General features: G+C 33.5%; 1 protein-coding gene across 1 annotated transcript in view; it reads left to right on the forward strand.

The window, feature by feature from the left end:
• Nucleotides 1-20,252, forward strand: part of LOC145297720 (uncharacterized) — a 130,743-nt gene that overhangs the window by 72,821 nt on the left and 37,670 nt on the right. The window contains exon 10 of the mRNA XM_080143932.1: nucleotides 17,451-17,608. Within this exon, the coding sequence (XP_080000058.1) occupies nucleotides 17,451-17,608 (158 nt within the window). The remainder of the gene's footprint in view (nucleotides 1-17,450; nucleotides 17,609-20,252) is intronic.

A 20,252-nucleotide genomic window follows, 5' to 3' on the forward strand; every position in this document is an offset into this window, starting at 1 on the left:
CACCATTTTGAAAAATGTTTGAAAATAAAGACAAAAAAAAAAAAACAAAGGGAAATGACTAATTCAAACTTTCTAGACTTATGTTGTAATGCCTACGAATTTCTATTAATCACTTAAAAGTTATTTCCTTTATAAAGATAAAATTTCTTGATCATTTTATGTAAATTTTGGAAATATGATATTTTCGTTTCGTCATGGATATGTACATCATACAGATTTTTTTTTTTTTTTTTTTTTTTTTTTTAAATATAATGAGAATTCCGGACAAAAACAAAAACGACCCTTGAATTTAGAAAATGTTGTAGAATCAAAATCATGTTATGGATTTTGAACAAAATTGGAACGAGGATTCTAGACATAAGGTTTAGTGGCATTTTATTGCAATTTTAATCATCAAAAGTGGGACATAAAAAGTGGTGAAAAACTGCTCTGTTGAAGAGAATTAACTTTACCTGTCCTAGGACGGGTATTTTTAAAAAGTATTTATAACTTGCTATTGCAAAACAGAGGTGTATCTATATGGTAGTCTAGATACACTTCTGTTTTGTAATAGCAAGTTATAAATCTGGAATCAAAATTAACCTACATAAATATCTGGTGTATCTGAAAAGCTAACACAAAGTTTGGTTGCATTAAGATGATGATGATGAAGAAGAAAAAGAAGAAGAAGAAAAAGAAAAAGATTCATAGAATAAATGAAATTCTTAATACAAAATATTATCACAGCTAAAAAGAATTCATAACAATAACATTCTTCAGCAATCTGATATGTGATATTCTTTTATGAATCTAATTTAAAAATCTTTTGACATGATAATAACATTTTTTTATTGCAATCTAAAACGTGGCAGCCTTTTGTAAATACTAGCAGGACCCATGTCCCGGCGTTGTCTGGGGAAAATATAAAACATTGATTTTATTAAAATAAATAAATAAGCCCTGAAAAAAAAAATCAGAAATGAATCCATTTCACTGTAAGTAATAAAGGTAATTAAAATAGGATATTTTTTACTCCTTTTCAACCCACGACAAGGCATATTGCAACTTTGAATGTAAGAGGCTACTATTTGGGATCGTGTCTAACATGGGACTGTGGGGAGGTGAGTAGCAAGATGCCTGTTCACATTACATTTACACTTCTGCATGTTTGTACAGATAGAGAAACAGGAAGGTAATTCCTAAGTCTTCTAATCTGAGAGAAGAAACTATTAGAGTAGAAGTATTTCCGGCATCTAGGGACCTCAAAAGTGAAGGCGTGGGATTTTGCTGCTTTCAGGTTTATCAGGAGCATATACGAGATGGGATGAAGTATTGTTGACACATCTGGGGTGGTGCATTTACCATTAGTCTCCCCTTCTTAGGGTCCTGTTAAGAGACTCCTATCTAATAGGCATTGCACTATCAACTAAGCTCCAACCCCTGTCACATCACCAGAGTGTTGCATCTTTTTGCATGTTATACAACTATTTTAATGAAATGTGCTCTGATGAACTACTCGCGCTTGTACTCCCTTGACATAAATATCATTGACTAACTTGACAAGCAGCAAAATCGCACCCCTTCACTGTAGAAACTCCTTGATTCTAGAAAGCCTTTTACTCTAATAGTTTCTCCATCAAACTGCTAGACTTTGAAATTCCCTGTTTCCTGCTTTCTTGACTGTATTAACATGTTGAAATTCAAATGTAATGCAGATGGACATCTCGCTTCTTAACTCCCTTCATAGTGCCTTTATAGACATGGTTCCAATTTGTCCAACATTTGAGAACATAACAAATACTACATTTTCTTCTCCCCTTAAAAAAGATGAAGCCAATCTCTAAGAGGGTGCCCCCTTCTCACATAAAAGAGGAGGTAATGCCTAGGAGGATGGTATAATGACAAACGAATATATACTACATTACTTATCTCCCCAAAAGAGGAGGTAATGCCTGGGAAGATAATCTCATTACAATAGATACTACATTGCCCCCTCATCCCTTCTGAACTGATCTTTGAATGGTATAGTTTAGTTTCAGGCAGACAGATACCAAATCTCCATAAGGAATAGAGAATTATTTCTTTCATTCTTTCTTAAGTCTATATCATATTTAATCCGTCTGTCTGTCTGTCTGTTAGCTCCACTTTTTCTTGAAAACTATTGATCAATCTGACTAAAATTTTGTATGAATTTTTGTTATAAGGTGAGCAAACTAAGTATTAAGGTATCAGCACAGTTGGTGATTAATAGAGATTATTATTTAATGCAAAAATGAGCACAAATTTAACCATCAACTCGGCATAAAGCATTCATTTCAAATCAACGGTCTATAACTTTTGCCAATTTTTAATGGGTTAAAACAATCTAGTATTAATTTGGAATTTCATAGCGTTTGTTTGAACATGTAAACGAAAAATCTGTTTAATTATATAAAATCAAAATCATAAGTAATGATTAGGGCTATGACAAAAGAATATTCTTTTCAGTTTTGACTCTTCAGTCTATATCCGACACAGTTAAACACAGTTAATCAACCGAGATTCACATCACTCTATATAAAAGCATATAAAATATCAACGGATATACACTCGAGAGTCAAAACAATGAAAAGATTATGCTGTTGTCCCAGCCCTAGTAATGATCAGAGAGAACCAAAAATCTTTATTTTGAAACACAAAGTGCTAACTTATCTCCCTTTTATTCATATAAAAGAGTTCTTTTTCTTTATGATAAATTTTAGGTGATCTCTCTTGCTTGTTGTTGCTGTCTGGGAAAACAAAGATGGCGGTTCAGACAAATTATATAATAACTGGATTGATTTATATACCGAATAAATTGACACAGGACGGTTTAAAAGGAAGAAAAGCATGGTGTTGTCTTCATTGAAGGACTTTTGCACCAGTTTTGTTGCCCCTCACCCCCTCTCTCTTTCTGACAATTGTTGTACTAATTAAAGTTTAGATGCCTTAATAAAAAACTTGGCTTGATCTAAATTATGTCAAAAACGCTTCGTACAGTTTTTTTAGTGCTAAATTATGAAAGTAAATTAAAACTGAATTCTAGAAAAACTAGAAAAAAAAATGTGATCCCGTTTGGCTACCCGTTGAGCTCGGGCTAAGTTTCTTAAATCTGGAAAAAAAGTAGCTAAGTATATAATAAAAATATAAAGACAAAATCTAAACTTAGTCTCTTTCTATTTCTGAATTTTTTAGATGAGGTTTGATAATTTTTATTAGTTGGATTATTTTGACTACTGTTCTCATCTTGAGTATTATTCCAATAACGTTTCGGCGAATGTAACCTCTGACCTTATTGTTGAACTCAGGAATTTTTCTGTTGTTCGGGAATCTGCAGGGAATTTTGACCAGGACTTTTTAGTTAATCCACAGGAGTAGAATGCTCTCATTCTGTCAGCCTTGACTGGGTAGAAGTCTCAAGTAATTAATTCACAATTGAATTCTTAACCTTCAAAAAAATGTCACTTAGAACTGAATTTATTACTTGATATTTTATCCGCTATGCCATGAGTCTTTGTGAACTGGAACATTGTGAGAATAACACTCAACATGAGAACAGTCGTCAGAATAATCCAATCTTTCAAATGGTATATTATGTCTTGTTTGTCAGTGTAAACAAGGAATTTTACATATTCTCAAAGAAAATAATCTAACAGGATTACATTGCACAAACGAGGTGGTAGGTCCATTTTGTGAAATTATTCATTTATCAAAGGTTTCAAAATGATTTTCATAATAAATTTGCACAATTTGCAAACGCTGCTTAGGTCTCAGTCTCTTCATAATGAGTTGCCCAACCAAGCTAAAGTAAAAATAATCGATAGTTGCCAAATCTGCAATTAAAGAAAATAGAATTGCCAATTTAAATTTAAAAACACCCTTTATATATATTAGTGTTGCGACAATTCAAATATTTTTCCTGATTCTGATAGAATTATTATTCCAATCTCAATTCTTTTAAAACCTCTAAATATTTAATTATACAGTTGGTGATTTTATTTTAGTTTCGGATTATTGTAAAATCCTTTGTAATATGTGCATATTTTTTCACAAATGTAAACAATACAATTGTGAGGTTCATCTATAGATTTTAGTTTCACTTGTAGTTTAAAATAAAAAGAAATATGTTTCATTTTATCAATTACACCAGCAATTGAAAATTAAGTTTTAAACAAAAATAAACCAAGAAATGCAATTGAAAGAATCGTTTTTGGCATCAAAAAATTGGCACAACTTTTCCAATGTCAGTTCTGATACCTTAAAAAGTTATGACTTTTCCAATTCCAGATTCTAATTCCGATTAATCATCAAAACACTAATATGTCCATTCAGTTGAAAGTATTTTAGATAATTTAATAGTTATCTCCACAATATTTGATAATGTAGAGAACTGACGCTCAATCTTTTACTCCGATCAGCTGTATTTTTGCTGAGGAAAAGAACTATAATATTTATATCTACTGTTTCTGAAAATATATCAGGGTATTTTTAGCTGTTGCTAACAGAACAAAGAGCAGGTCAAAAAACAAATATATAACAAATAACTTATACCAAAGGCAAGATAATTTACTCTTTGATTTACCTGGATGAGTTTATTTGTGTTTTAACTTATTTTAAAGCCTGTTTTTATTTTCAAACAAACGTAGTGCTCACTCTGTTTAGTTAAGATGCCAGAAGCATTGCATGAGCACCCTTGATCATAGCCCAAAATCGAAAATTAAACAAAATACTATTAGAACATTACATTTTCACACGATTGATGGCATTTATTGATAATGTTTCTACCAATATTTGTTTAAGTTTCGATTTTTGTATGATTATCAAGAATCCTTGTTCAATGCTTATCGCAGTCATGTTTGTATTTGTTCTAACTAAACAGAGTGGACACAGTTTGTTTTGAACCAAAAATGTATTAATGTATATATATATATATATATATATATATATATATATATATATATATAACCACATTACTACATCTAAAGTAAAGATCTTAGTTATGTTTATAAGTATTTCCAGACTCTTTTGCAACTAGCTTATAAAGTTATCCATTTACATGAAACGCTTTATTTTCATTCCAGTATGTGCAGCTTCTCAGCGCTAAGAATATACATAAAACCATAAAAACGAAACAACAAACAAAAACATCAAGCTAGAGATATTCCTCCTCTCAGACAATCCATACATTTATAATTTGGAAGATTTTATTTTAAAATGTTTTTTGTTTATGGGTCTTTTACAGCCTTGTATCATATGCTATGTGCCAGCTATATCATCTTGTATCATCAGTACAAATAGTTGGTTAGTTATGGTAGTCCATCCATGTGGATGATGACGTCTTCTTCATCATGTTTTTTAATTGACTCTGTGACTCCCTTGATGACTGTGAAACCCGATCTACACTGCTTTGCACAGATAGAGCATAGGAAGACAGAATTTGAGTTTTGATGGTGAGTGGCTGCTGCTCATTGGTGTCTCAGTGTGCAACTCTCCGTAGCTGCTCACTCATGCTCATTGCTGAAGAAGGCCATCCCGCTATCACATGTGGTGCGCCAAGTGGCTCTGTCTGCTGCCAAAGTCTCCAAAAGATTGAAGGGGATATTGCAGCGCTTGAAGGTGAGCTTAATTCTTGTTTCTTTGGGCCGCCGACATTTCGTCGGCCATGAGTGAGCTGACCAAGGAGAACACTTTGAGGTAGTCTGTTTGAGGGCATCCTGATGACATGGCCTAACCATCGAATCTGATGATGGATAAGGAGTGACTCTAGAAGGGTAACCCCAGCTCTCCTGCAAATCTCTGGAGACACCTTGTGCCACCAATGGAGGCCAAAGATCTGCAGTAGTCGTCTGATGTGAAATGATTCCAGCAGCCTGATGTGATGGCGATACAGAACTCATGCCTTGAAACCATACAGGAAGGTGCGTATAACGACTGCATTGTACACAGCAACCCTTGTATGAGTCCTGACATTGCAGTTGGCGAATACTCGGTCATTCAAGCGGCCAAAAGCAGAAGAGGCAAAATTAAGGTGGCGCTGAACTTCATTGCTAAGGTTGCAGGAGAATGAGAGATTGGAGCCAAAGTATGTGAAGCTGCTGATATTCTTTAGAGTACAAATATGTTATAAGTTATAAAGTACAATTATTTTAAATAAATGTACTAACCTTAGATTTTCATATTCCTGGTGTCTTTTGCATGGACGTAACATTATTAAAAAAATATTGAATTTTTTATGGGTCCTTTATGCCCTCACATCATATGCTATGCACATATAATCCTATATCATCAGTACAAATAAGTTATAAGTAGGGTTAGGACAACAGCATATTCTTTTCATTGTTTTGATTCTCGAGTGTGTATCCGTTAATACCTTATAATGTTTTTATATAGAATGATGTGGTTCTCAGTTGATTAACTGTGTCTAACTGTGTCAAATATATACTCAAGAGTCAAAACAATGAAAAGAATATGCTGTTGTCCTAGTTATAAGTTTTAAAGTACGATTATTTTAAACAAATGTACTAACCTTAGATTTTCATATTTCTGGTGCATTATTTTCTTATGGATGGGGAGTGACATTTAGAAGAAAAACAAAAAGTTTCCAAATTATAAATGTATAGACTGTCTGGGAGGAGGTCCATATGATTTTTGTTGTTTGGTTTTCATATATATTTTTAGCACTGATGAATTGTCCATTCTGGAACAAACATTTTAAAATGACACACATATACATAGAATTGCTTATAAAAATATCAGTATGAGCCGGAGCAATTGTATGCTTGCATAGTAAATAAACTGAAGCATTTTTAGACGAGTATAAATGAGTGTCTGTTTCCAGAGAAGTGCCATAATATTACAAAAGTATTCATAGTTCTAGTATTGCACTATTGAGCTATTTAAATAGATTTTGTGTTATTAATATTTATATTTGAATAGAAAATTTAAAAATTTTATTTTAAAATATACAACACCCACCCACCACACACACACACACACATAAAGACAAGGTGGAACGATACAGCTTTATTTTAAAACTTTTATTGAAAAAATCTAGCTGAATCCACTGTGAAAAATTTCCCCCACTCTATATCTGTGCCTAAATCAAAATGTGGATTCCATGAACAAAGCTTCTTTCTTAGAAATGCACGCCTGTGGAACTCTGTTCCGTCTGCCTGCTTCCCTCCGGACTACAACTTGGATGTCTTCAAGTCCAATGTAAACAAATTCCTAATGAACCGCCCCCTTAATTAAACACTTCAGCAAATCTCCACACTAACGTAATGTACTTGCAATAACCCTTATCCCTGAGTGGCTTCCGGGCCTTGATAAGTGGTGATCACTGTGTAAAAAAAAAAAAAAAAAAAAAAAAAATCAATTCAGGTGACTTGATTATGTAGTTCAGCTGACACTGCCTTGATACGGGTCTGGAACTGGAAACATAGGTCATATTAGTGATGATCTCGATGTATGACCAAACAAAGTAGTCCAGCGGGTTCAGGTCGGGGAAAGAGGGGGACTAGTGAGAAAAGGGTACAAAGTTGTAGAATTCCTTCTAAAGTCAAATCTGGTTCCCTTTGGGCTTGTGGGCCGGTGCTGAGTCCTGCTACCACACTCAGGGTTTACCAGCGGCCACCTGATTACACCAGGGGATCACCACACTCTTCAGAACATCCAGGTACACTTTGGTGTTGACTTTCAAGCCGACTTCAAAAATGTGAGGTGGCACTTGAAACCATACCAAAGACCATAACCGTGGCCGGAAACTTTGTTTTCATCACCCTGGGCATATCCCTGTTATTTGTGACAATCCAGCAATGCATTTTGTGGGTGCTGGCAATTGTTCTGTTGTCATAATTTGGATTGATAGAGAGCGTGAGTTGTACAGTGGCGCATCTTCAATCTCGCTCGTTGAACATTGTGTCACTTTCAGACATAGAAGGCTTGTATTACTCTTGGGATTTGTACACAACTGGCCAACTAGTAGATGGTCTGTAACAAAAAAAAAAAGAAGAAAACTGGATTTCATCAAACGGAAATGGAATCATGTCGTCTTTTCTAGGGCAACAATTTGATCGTTCTACCCTGTATATATGTATAATTTAGATTATAAAGTTTCCAAATTAAAAATTTGCACACGTGGATATATTAATATTAATATTAATATTCATAAAAAAATCTTATCCAGATAAAAATCCTCAATTGTTTGTAAATTATAAATTGCAAAATTTTAATTTCTTTAAAAATAAAAACAATTAGAAGGTTGTAAAAGATCCCAAACCAAAGTAAATAGACACGAATTGTCTGTATATTTCAATGACATCTATCTATATAAAAGTTATCTTGACTGTCTGTCTGTCTGTTTGCTTGTCTGAGTAACGGTCTTCACCAAACATTTCTGTCAATTTTTGGACTTGAAACTTGGTTCATAGGGGATGTGGAGCTGTGGAACAAATTAGGTTTGGTTTTTAATCAACAAAAATAGCTGCTAAGGAGTCAAAATTGAAAAAAAAATTGGAAGTTGGCAGGTATAAGTTGACCAAAGTGCTCTTGTATGCATGCGCAAATATACATTTATATTTTTCACAACATTGTTTATTAAGCTTTTTTATGTGTAAGGATATAGTACAGATGGTAACAAATAAGGCTGCATAACTATATGTATTGGTTTCGATTCTAGCTGATGGCAGCCAAGTTATATATATATTTATTTTAATTTTGGAAATCACTGCTATATATTCGGTACAATAATCAATAGAATATTGGCTCGATAATGATATATACGAAATCTGCATGAATTAAAATATCATATTTAAGAGTATTTTATGATCGAGCAACGCTGGGGTGACTTACTAGTCTCTCTCTCTCTCTCTCTCTCTCTCTCTCTCTGTACATCTCTCTCTCTCTGTATATATCTATAAAAATGAGAATTTGTGTGTGTGTGTGTGTGTGTGTGTGTGTGTGTGTGTGTGTGTGAGAGGACATTTTCCAGCTATATACTCAACAAATCTTTGATCTACAGACTTAAAATTTAGTATATAGGGTATTCAGACATGTGGAAAACATTTTAATCTCTTTTCATCTGGAAAAAAGAGCTGCTAAGGGGTCGAAATTGAAAAATTGTTGCGTGGAGTACATCGGATTTTTATCTTTTTATCAACTGTTTTATGAATGTGCATGCATGATTTGTTCACATGACAAATTATTTATATTAAAAATGAGTAAGTTTGAAAACGCTTTTTAAAGATCAGGGCCAGCTGGTCTAATGATTACCACACTTGGCTGACTGCCTTTAGGTTTTAGTTGCGATTTCAGCTCGAGTATTTATTTTTGTTACTTACAAGAAGTGAACTGTTTAGAAAACACATAATACTCTCATGCATATGTGTCAGTTTCTTTTTTTATTTCACTTTTTTAAAAGAAGATTTAGCGTTACGTTTACTACCTATAGTATTTCTGTTAAATTAAATAAGAATTCTTCATTAATTAAAATATAATATTTATGCATATTTCACAACCAGGCAATGCCAGGCAGCCTGCTATATATATAACGAGCGAGGGGTACCCGGTGTTGCCCAGGTGTTTGGAGGTGTGTGTGTGTGGAAACTCCGGGGTGGGGGGTGGAGGTTAAAAAAAAAAGTAAGTATGAGGATCGAACCCGAACCGTTGAGGCAAAGTTATAAATTAAAGTGTGAAAAAAAAAAAACGTACGACGTTAACCATTGCCCCACCGCGACATGCTAATGGAAGCACGTTTGAATTTATTTAATTACTTGGATTTAGCAGGTGCCCGTTTTAATGAGTTAATGAGGTCAAGTTTGACTGCGGGATTTCATTTACTGCTAAACGCTTTTTTTTCCCCCCAAGATGTTATAGGAAAAAGACTAACCCACATGCGGCGAGTGACAAATGTTGAATATTTATCTTCCCGAAATCGAGTAAATTAAATAGGCAGGCGAGCTTCATTGTTAACTGTGAGATATTACGATTTATATGTGATATAAAAAGTTTTAAAAAGTTGTGAAGCGAGCAACCGCTTCTCTGAAAAAAGCCTTTTGTTGACACACAGAAAAAGCGAATACACATACATACATACATACATACATACATACATACATACATACATACATTTTCGGTTTTATATATATAGATAATAGGTTAATATTTTGCAGAAGTGAAGCAACTAATAAAGTTTTAACATGGTTAATACAAGAGTGTTCAATACCGAAATAGGGCTAAATATACTTTTTATTTGTTTTACATAAGCAATAATATAATATATTGCTCTGTTTCATGCATTGAGCACTCTTTGGAATGACATATTGTGCTGTTGTTATGAGTTACTGAAAAATTCTACCAACAGTATAATAATATATATATATATTAGTGGCCTGGCAAGGCCACAGGGGAATACAACCAAGCAAAAAAAAAAACCTAAGCAAAATTCATCTCAAAGCAGCAAAACTGAAACTGGTCTGCCAGGACACTATATATACAAATGTAACAGCAAATATAACCTCCTCAGTGACATGGCTTCCGTTCTAGTAGATCTACAGCAAATGTGCTAACAGTTATATCTCATAGGGTTAGTTAATCTTTCGATGGAGGCTTCCTTTCTAGGGCAATTGCCCTTGACATATCAAAGGCCTTTGATAGGGTATGGCATAAAGGTCTACTCCACAAAATCTCCAGCTATGGTGTAGCTTGAAATGTCTTTTCAATTATCAAATCATTTCGCTTTGATAGATTCATAAGAGTAGTGGCTGATGGGCAGAAATCAGAAGCTCACAGTATTAATGCTGGAGTCATTGGGATCCATCCTGGGTTCAACTCTCTTCCTGATCTACATCAATGATCTTCCAAATCACATTCTAAGATCATTTGTGGACATTTATGCTGATGACACTACCATCTACGATAGCACATCAAAGACCATAAATGACCAAGTTGTCTCTGATTCTTTCTCCTCTGATCTTGATCACATAGTGCAATGGAGAAAGAGGTGGCTGGTTACTTTTACTACATCTAAAACCAAGCTTCTATCTTTATATCATCAACGCTCTGATTCCTGTCTGACATCAATTGAAATGAATGGCTCTGGTCTCTAGGTTTGACCTTTACTCCTAATCTGAGATGGAACATGTACATCAAATCCGTTGCCAAGGCTGCTGGGAAAATGGTGGGATCATTCTACAGCTCCAGTAGATATCTCACTGTTGATGCAGTTCTCTATCTGTATAAGAGCCAAGTATGTCCAAGGATGGAGTATTGTTGCTACATCTGGGCTTGAGCTGCCAGAGGCAGTTTATCCTGCCTTGACAAAGTACAAAATAAACTTTGTAGCCTAGTGGGGATATCCTTTTGTCTTCCCTGCAACCTTTTTCTCACAGAAGAGACGTTGTGAGCCTGTGTCTGCTTTATCATTATTTTCATGGCAAGTGCTCGACTGAGCTTCAATCTATGGTCCCTCCTGTTCTGACTTTCATGTAAAACACTCGTCTAGCTGAAACCACTATCAATAATTTCCCCTACTCTTTATCTGTGCCTAAAACTAAACAGAGATTCTATGAGCAAAGCTTCTCTCTTAGAACTGCACGCCTGTGGAACTCTTTTCCGTTTTCCTGCTTTCCAACTGACTATAATATGGTTGCCTTCAAGTTCAATGTGAACAAATTCATGATGAGCCCTCCTCTTAAGTAATCCAATTTACCAAATTTCAACCACTACATATGACTACATGTTCCTCTTAACCACTGTACACTCATTAACCCTTATCCTCGAGTGGCCTCCGGGCCTTGATAAGTGGTGACTTCTTTGTAAAAAAAAATATATGCAAATTTGGGCATATTTTATTGGTTTGAAAATATAGGTTATTTTTAACCAAATTGTCATAAAATTTTAACCATAGAATAGTATTATAATCTTAAAAAGCCTGCACATTTTCATGTAGTTTCGTTTGATAGAACCAAAGATGTGAGCATTTTAGTATTCAATTTGGCTACAAGTATAGATATATCCATATATATATATATATATATATATATATATATATATATATATATATATATATATATATATATATTAGTGTTGGGACGATTAATTGGAATCGGAATCAGGAATCGGAAAAATTGGAGCCTATTTTCCGATGCCGAAACTGATTCCTTAAATTATCTTTTTATTTGATTTTGGTTTAAGAAACATCTTCCACTGCTTGTAGCAATAATAAAATGATAAATATTTATTGATTTAAACTTTCAGTTTGACTAAAATTCCTAGATCACCACCTCACAAATGTGTTTTACGTTTGAGAAAATATATGTACATTTAAGATGTTTTTATGGTAATCGGGACAAAATAACAATTTTATAGTTAAATATTTAGAGATTTATAAAGAATCGGAATCGGTAATTGTATCGGAATCAGGAATTTAGTACGAAATCAGTAATTGTATCAGAATCAGCAAAAATAATGAAATCAGCCATCATTAGTATTTATAGGTTTTGCAATATATATCTATATATATAAAAATGTAAATGTTGGTTCGTTCTAAAATAATAAAACCCTATTTCTACGTTACCAATTTATTTGAAATTTTCAGACAACCCATCTTTAGAGTCGAGGTATGTTTTTATGTTATTGAAATAAATTTACCTCGCGAATTATTAAAATATTAAATAAAATAAATATATTTTTTTAACCGTTACTGCGAATCTGTTCTGTTGTAAAACTGAACTTCCGGTTCGATTCATTTCACAGCCACGAATTGACGAAAGATTTCATTTTCTGTTAACTCGATAAGTAAAAAAAACCAAAAAAACTTACTCATGCAGAGAGTGATCCGTGCTGAAATAATGTTATTATTTAAAAAGCGATTCTTAACATGGGGAAGAGAGGGTGTTTTGTACCTATTCTGTACTTTAACCTTACAATTGAATAAAAACATATCATAAACTTTAATTAAACGTGGAAAACGATTTAAAAAAAAATAGCGCGGATCACTCTCTGCATTAGCACACACACACACACACACACACACAAAAAATCCCATATTTTAAAAATTTAAATTCATTTATGTACTTACCAATTTTTAAATTTTATTTATTTTAAGGCTTTTCACTCATGAAACATTACGTTTTAATTTTTTCGTTTCTTTTCACGGCATTGTTTACATAAAAAAGTTTGTTTTAACTTTTTCTAAACTATTTCATTTTTACGACATGCCTTAACGTATTATAAAAACCCTAACCCCCACCCCATGTTAAAAAAAAAACGCCCTTCCATAAACCTCGAAAGCCGTTCTTAATATGGGGAGGTTGTTGATTCCAAAAATCGTTTTAACATGGGGAAGTTAGGGTGTTTATAATATGCTGGGGCGAGTCGTAAAATTAATGAAGTTGCTATCTATTATTTATTGCAAAAATTGCTTGAAATTTATTCATTTGACAAAAAAAATTACATTTTGGTACTCCTTGGGCGTTGAGTTCCATGGCGACCAGTAGAAAAAATAATAGTCGCTCTCTTAGTCTCCCACCCCACCCTGCACGTAACATCTTTTATTTACTGACGTTGCCTTAACTAAACGATTATTTGTCACATTTACAAACATTTATTTATTTATTTATTTTGAAAAAAGTTTTACTTTTTATGAATATTAAAAGAAAAATGGGTACTCATGCAGAGAGTGATCCATGCTGAAATAATAACGTTATTATTTAAAAAGCCATTCTTAACATGGGGAGGGGAGGGTGTTTTGTACCTATTCTGTACTTTAACCTTGCAATTGAATAAAAAAAAAACACGATTTAAAAAATAGCGCGGATCACTCTCTGCATTAGCACTGAAAAATGTTACTAAACATTTATTAATAATTTCTCACTTTTACAAACATTTAATTTTAAATTTCTTTTTAAATGACGACTTTTATCGACTTCAATAAATTTATCGACTTCACTTGTTAACTTAAGGAGAAAAAAACCCGTTCCAATAATTAGAATTTTTATTTTTTTTTTAATTTAAGCAGTTCAAATAATTAGAATTTTAAAAAATAAACAATTCAAATTTTTTATAATTCAACAGTTCAAATAATTGGAATTTTACAAAATAAACAGTTCAAATAATTAGAATTTAAAAACAAAAAAAAAAACAGTCCATATGATTAGAATAGTTCCATGTAGTTAGTTAACCCTGTAAAATTCTGTGATTTGTTTCACAATATTTGTAAAAGCATCTGTCTGTGACATATCGCATATTTTAGGGTTAAACGGCCTCTCCCGGAACTCAGAACAAGGTGGACGTCGGGACCATTTCCATAAAGGATAACCCCCTTTTTTTTTTAATAGTATTTTCGGGTGAGTATGCTGACAACAAATATCAGTTAAATTTGGCAAATAGCCCCCCCCCCTCCAAAAGTGATGTTTATTCCGGAAGCTGTTCTTAAGATGAGGAGGTTGCCGGGGGGGGGGGATGATTATAAGGTGGACCTAATCTAGAAAAAAAACAAAACAAAAAAAAACAAGTTTTTTATGCGCACATAAGCAACTATTTTTTTATTAACTTTTTTTTTTAACTTTTTTATTTAAAAATTAGTAAATTTCAATGAATAGAATAATAAATCATTTATCATTAATGTGTTTTTGGTTTTGTGTTGAATGAAACTTTTTTTTTTCATTACAACAATAATGAACCAATTTAAATCTTCCGGCATGCGTTTAAGGGTTACGAAATTATCAATAAATCGTTTAGTTACTAAGCCAACGTCAGTAAATAAAAAAAATGTTACGTGCGCACGCATTAGCCTTGACTGGTGGGGGGCTCAGGGAGCGACCATTAAATAATTATGCTGGTCGCCATGGAACTCAACGCCCAAGGAGTACATAAAGTGACACTTATGCACTTATGTTATCGTGCTATTTTTTGAAAGTACAGATAACCCGGTCGGTTTCTAATGCGAGGAAAATCTAGCCCCCCCCCCAAAAAAAAGGGGTACTCTGGATAATAACAAAACGTTCAAATTGCCTCAGTCTCGAAAGATTTCTTCTCTACTGAACGAGGAAAAAAACAGTGAAGTGTAGTTCACCTTCTGTTTCTCCCCCCCTCTCTCTTCCTCTCTTAATATCTCTCTTTATCCATCTCTCCCTTTCCCTCTCTCAATCTATCTTTCTCTCTATATAACCCTCTCCATCTCTCTTTGAGCCCCTTTCTCTCTCTAACTCCCTCTATCTCTCTCCTTTCCTCTGTCTCATCCCTCTCTGTTTCTAAGTCTCCCCCCTCTCTGTTTATCTATCAATCCCTTTATCTCTCTATCTCCTTCTCTTTCTCTATTTTCCTCTCACTGTCTCTTTTCTATCTATATATCTTCCTTTCTATCTGTCCATCTCTAATCCCTCATCCTATTTTAGTCTCCTAAATTAATTACAGTGAATAAGGCATTGTCAAAACATGGATAAATCCTATTTTAGTCACCTAATTTACTGACTGTGAGAATAGAAGTTATTTGGAAATTACTGCTACCTTGAACAGCACCAGAAGTAACTGGTAAAACCTTTCTAATTAAATTGATTTTGGCAGCCATTTGGTAACAAAATGACATAACCTTAGCCCTTGCTGCATGAGGAATACCTGCGACCTTGCTGCCAAGTAGAAGAATTATTTATTCTACTTTAAAACATTCAATTTTTCAAAAATCTTATGTTCGACATCTCCAAAACATCCAATATGGGGAAAAATATTGCAGAAATGCAAACTTATTGTTTAGGATGAATGCACAATGGTACGCAAAAAATCACTTGAGGCTCTTGGTCGATCCTTGCAAGATTTGCGTGGCAATGTCAGACTATTTGGGAATGCAGTAATATTGCTTGCAGGAGATTTCAGACAAATGTTACCTGTTATTCTTCAATCAACACCAGCAGATGAAATAAATGCTTGCCTCAAATACTCTACTTTTTTGTTCCATGTGAAGACATTAAACTTAACTCAAAATATGCATGTACAGTTGCAGACTGTTCGATCCGCACAAAAACTTTTGCATCACTTGTGGGAAATTGGGTACGAAAAAGTGCCAGCTGATCAGAGTTAAGGGCAAAATTCTTTGACTTTTAACTTCTGTAATTTCTGTTTATTTCATCAAAAGAATAGTTAGTTTAAAAGGTTTTTGCAGATATTCAAATTATAAGAATTCCATTTGACTGAGTGAATGAGCTATTCTTGCAGGTCAATATAAAGATGCCCATGAACTTAACGCTATTATTCAATGTAAAATTCCAAGTGAGGTAGTCAAATACAAATCCATCGACACTGTTGTGAAAGCAGATAAAGTGGTTAATTATCCAACAGTTATTTATTGCCAGGGATACCACCGCATGCAACTGAAATTTGGTGTACTAATTATCATGTTGTGAAATATAAACCAATCCAAGCTTTGCAATGGCACATAGCTTGCAGTAAAAAAAAATTAACAAACAATATCATAGAAACAACAATCTTAACAGGACCTTTCACAGATGAATATATCTTCATTCCATGCATTCCTATGATTCCACCGGATACATCATTACACTTTAGCAAATTTTATTTTTTCCAATTTTATTGTCATTTGCAATAACCATCAACAAAGCACAGGGAACAATCTTTACAATTGTGGGTCTTACAGTTACACACTGACTGTTTTTTCACATGGACAATTTATATTACATATTCAAGAGTCACCAAACCGGAAAATCTCTATATTAGCTAAAATGGAACAGCAAAAACTGTACCCATGCAAAATGGAAATTTAAACCTATAAGAAACATGCTTTTTCTCATTTTGGAACTTTTTCCATTGCGCCAATTTGAGCCACAGCAACGCGTGGCAGGGTACAGCTAGTATATATATATATATACATATATATATATATATATATACCACCTTTTTTGGCAATTTTATAAGTTTGAAATCTCAGCAACTATTAATTAGAATTTTACAAATGAAGGCTCGTTAGAAAGGTAATGACCTGAATTATGTAGTGAGCTATGTGACATCTACCCTTAAGGCCGCACATTAAGAGGATAATCCATCATCCAGAGCCTATTTTTGGCACATTTTTACAGCCATAAAATATTTCAGTCATAGTCATTTGTTTTCCTAATTTGCATATGAATTACAAAATATCTGATATTTCTCCCAAATCTCTTGCGTTGATAGAGGAAAGACTAAAACTTGCTGCCATGGTTACAAATGATCTGAAATAACAGCAAGGGGAGACTTGATTCCAAATATTTATCATATGTCATATCTCCCCTCTTTGGTTTTCGTACATAAAGTAAATTTCACAATGTATAAGGATATATTCATAATCGTACCCTATTTCCCTGTGTGTATATATATATATATATATAGATAGATAGATGAAATTTTAAATCGGCACAAACTTTTGTACTGACCTGATATATTTTCTTGTTTCTTTTTTTCTACAGACAGTTGTGTTTCGGTGAAAGCTGAATGTGGCTCAACTGCAATTACACCAGAAGACGAAGCCAGTATCCTTAGTAATGTCACAACTCCAAGGCAGTCATACATTGAGGATTCTGACCAACTCAGTTTGAGTAGCAGCAGCACCTCAGATGGAAGTCAGGTAACAGTCACGAGATTTTGACCTTTATGTTTTATTATTTACCGCTAGACCAGAGAATTTATTTTAATAATAATTGCCTCAGACAATATGTGAAGGTACTTGATGTAAGAATCTAACAAAGATGGAAGATGATTATTACAAAGATAGGAGATGCATGTCGGCCTTTGTCTTGAAAAAAATCAAGGCGATTGGAAAGAGAAAACAGTCAGCAGAAAGAGAATTCTACAAGCCTGCGGTTCTTTGAAAGAAGCTACTGAAATAGGAAGCTGTATCACAATGAAGTATCAGAACAGCGAATTGATGGAGACCATTAGACCAATGAGTCAAACGAGCTAGAACAAAGGAGCAGGGATTAGATCTGACAAATCTGAAGAACACATGCTATAATAGTATTTATAGAAAAGACTGAGACTATCAACATTACCATTGATTTTGATTCTTTGTTACTTAATTAAGTTTGACCTTTATTTTATTTTGTCTTTGGTTAGATCAGATTGGTGGTATCCGTTTTAAGGATGCCTAGGTATTTATTAGTGTTGGGACAATTAATTGGAATCGGGAATTGGAAAAATTGGAACATTTGGGGATATTGGAATCGGTATCAGATTAAGAAAAAATTTGTGCCTATTTTCCGATACCAAAACAATTTTTTTAATTGTGGTTTTTATTTGATTTAGTTTAATGCAAAATCTTCCATTGCTGGTAATAACGACAAACTAATAAATATTTATTGATTTTAAGCTTACTACTAAAACTAACATCGATAGATCATCCCCACAAGTGTATTTTTACATTTATAAAAATATCTGCATATTTAACATGTGTTTTTATGGTAATCAGGGAAGAATAACAACTCTATTGTTAAATATTTAGAGATTTATAAAGAATGGGAATTGGTAATTGTATCAGAATCGGTAATTGTATCGGAATCGGGAATTTAGTATGGAATCGGTAATTGTATCAGAATCAGCAAAAATATTGAAATCAGCCATCATTAGTACTTATAGGTTTTGCGATATATATATATATATATATATATATATATATATATATACATATATATATATCACCTTTTTTGGCAATTTTATAAAGAATGGGAATCGGTAATTGTATTGGAATCAGCAAAAATATTGAAATCAGCCATCATTAGTATTTATAAGTTTTGCGATCAGCTTTTATCATATTTCAATTGTAAAATCCTATGTTGCATAGGAAGGTTTCATATTGGGGATCATATATGAAGAGATGACGGGGACATATAATGGGTACATGTAATACAGGATTGACGATGAGGGAGAGACATTTATACGTATTACAGTTCTGTGGATTCTTATAACATATATTAGCGAGGAGAGAGGGTGATAGATGCACAGTTCTTATATTTCTTTTAGCACATATAGAGAGGAGGAGAGAAACATATTCTTTTACATCAGAGGGGAGAATCATTACTTATGATGGAGGAGGGGACACATTACTTGGAAGGGGGGGTTATACAAAGTTCATATTAAGATGATTAACACATTACCTTTCAGTTGTTGAATGATGACACGAAGACACCAGTTACAAAAATCGATGATGATGTTTATTTCATTTGACCGGTCGAATGATTTGACGTCAGGAATTCACATTGGTTCTACATGGTTAAACTTCTACCCTTTCACCTCTGAGGGGACCCTCCTCTGACAATGTCAACTCTTTCTGACCGACTCTGCTGATTGTCTGAACTTGACTGCCCGACTTGACTCTTCTCATCTGCTAATCCTAGCTCTTATTATTGAGAATTTCCTTTTTGCTATGACGTCAGATGTGTGGTTCCAAAACCTGACCAACTCACGTGGCTCAGCACACGTTCTCCAAACACACTTTCAACAACAAAGAATTCTCAACTAACCTATTTTTTTTAATTCAGTTTTCATAAACGAACGAACAATTAAATTCTTTTTGCGATACAAACAATATTTATTTCCAAAACAATAGCTAAATTCTAACATTCCATTTTTTGAATCTATTTCTGAACCTTGCTTACAAGGTTCGAGTCTTGGCTTATCCTAATCTCATTTTCCACTTATCTAAAGTTCTTCTTTAGACTAAAACTAAAATCGATAGATCATCCCCACAAGTGTGTTTTAATCAGGTAATCAGGGAAAAATAACAACTCTACTGTTAAATATTTAGAGATTTATAAAGAATGGGAATTGGAATCGGTAATTGTATCGGAATTGGGAATTTAGTATGGAATCGATAATTGTATCAGAATCAGGAAAAATATTGAAATTAGCCATCATTAGTATTTATAAGTTTCGCGATCAGTAAGTGCTTTTATCATATTTCAATTAGACAATCCTATATCTTCCGTTGCTTTCAAGTTCCCCTTCGTTACTCAAAAAGTACATGTTTTTTCATCTGAAACTACATTCCTACATCTTGGCGAAAGATAAGAAGTCATTAATTTACATGAAGAAGTTTATATGTTTTTTTTTCAATTTCATTCTGCAAATCTGTTTCCTGCGCAACATCTGGCTGTGTTGTCAAGTGGCATCATGACTACGACAAACAGCTGTGGATATAAAGAGTCTCCATTTGTAAATTTGTTTATGGAAATATGGATAAACAAGTAGACATACTAGTAAATATAAGGGCACGA

The sequence above is a fragment of the Euprymna scolopes genome, chromosome 18 (genome assembly GCF_053919585.1).
Source record: "Euprymna scolopes isolate OS-2025 chromosome 18, ASM5391958v1, whole genome shotgun sequence".
Taxonomy (NCBI): Eukaryota; Metazoa; Mollusca; class Cephalopoda; order Sepiida; family Sepiolidae; genus Euprymna; species Euprymna scolopes.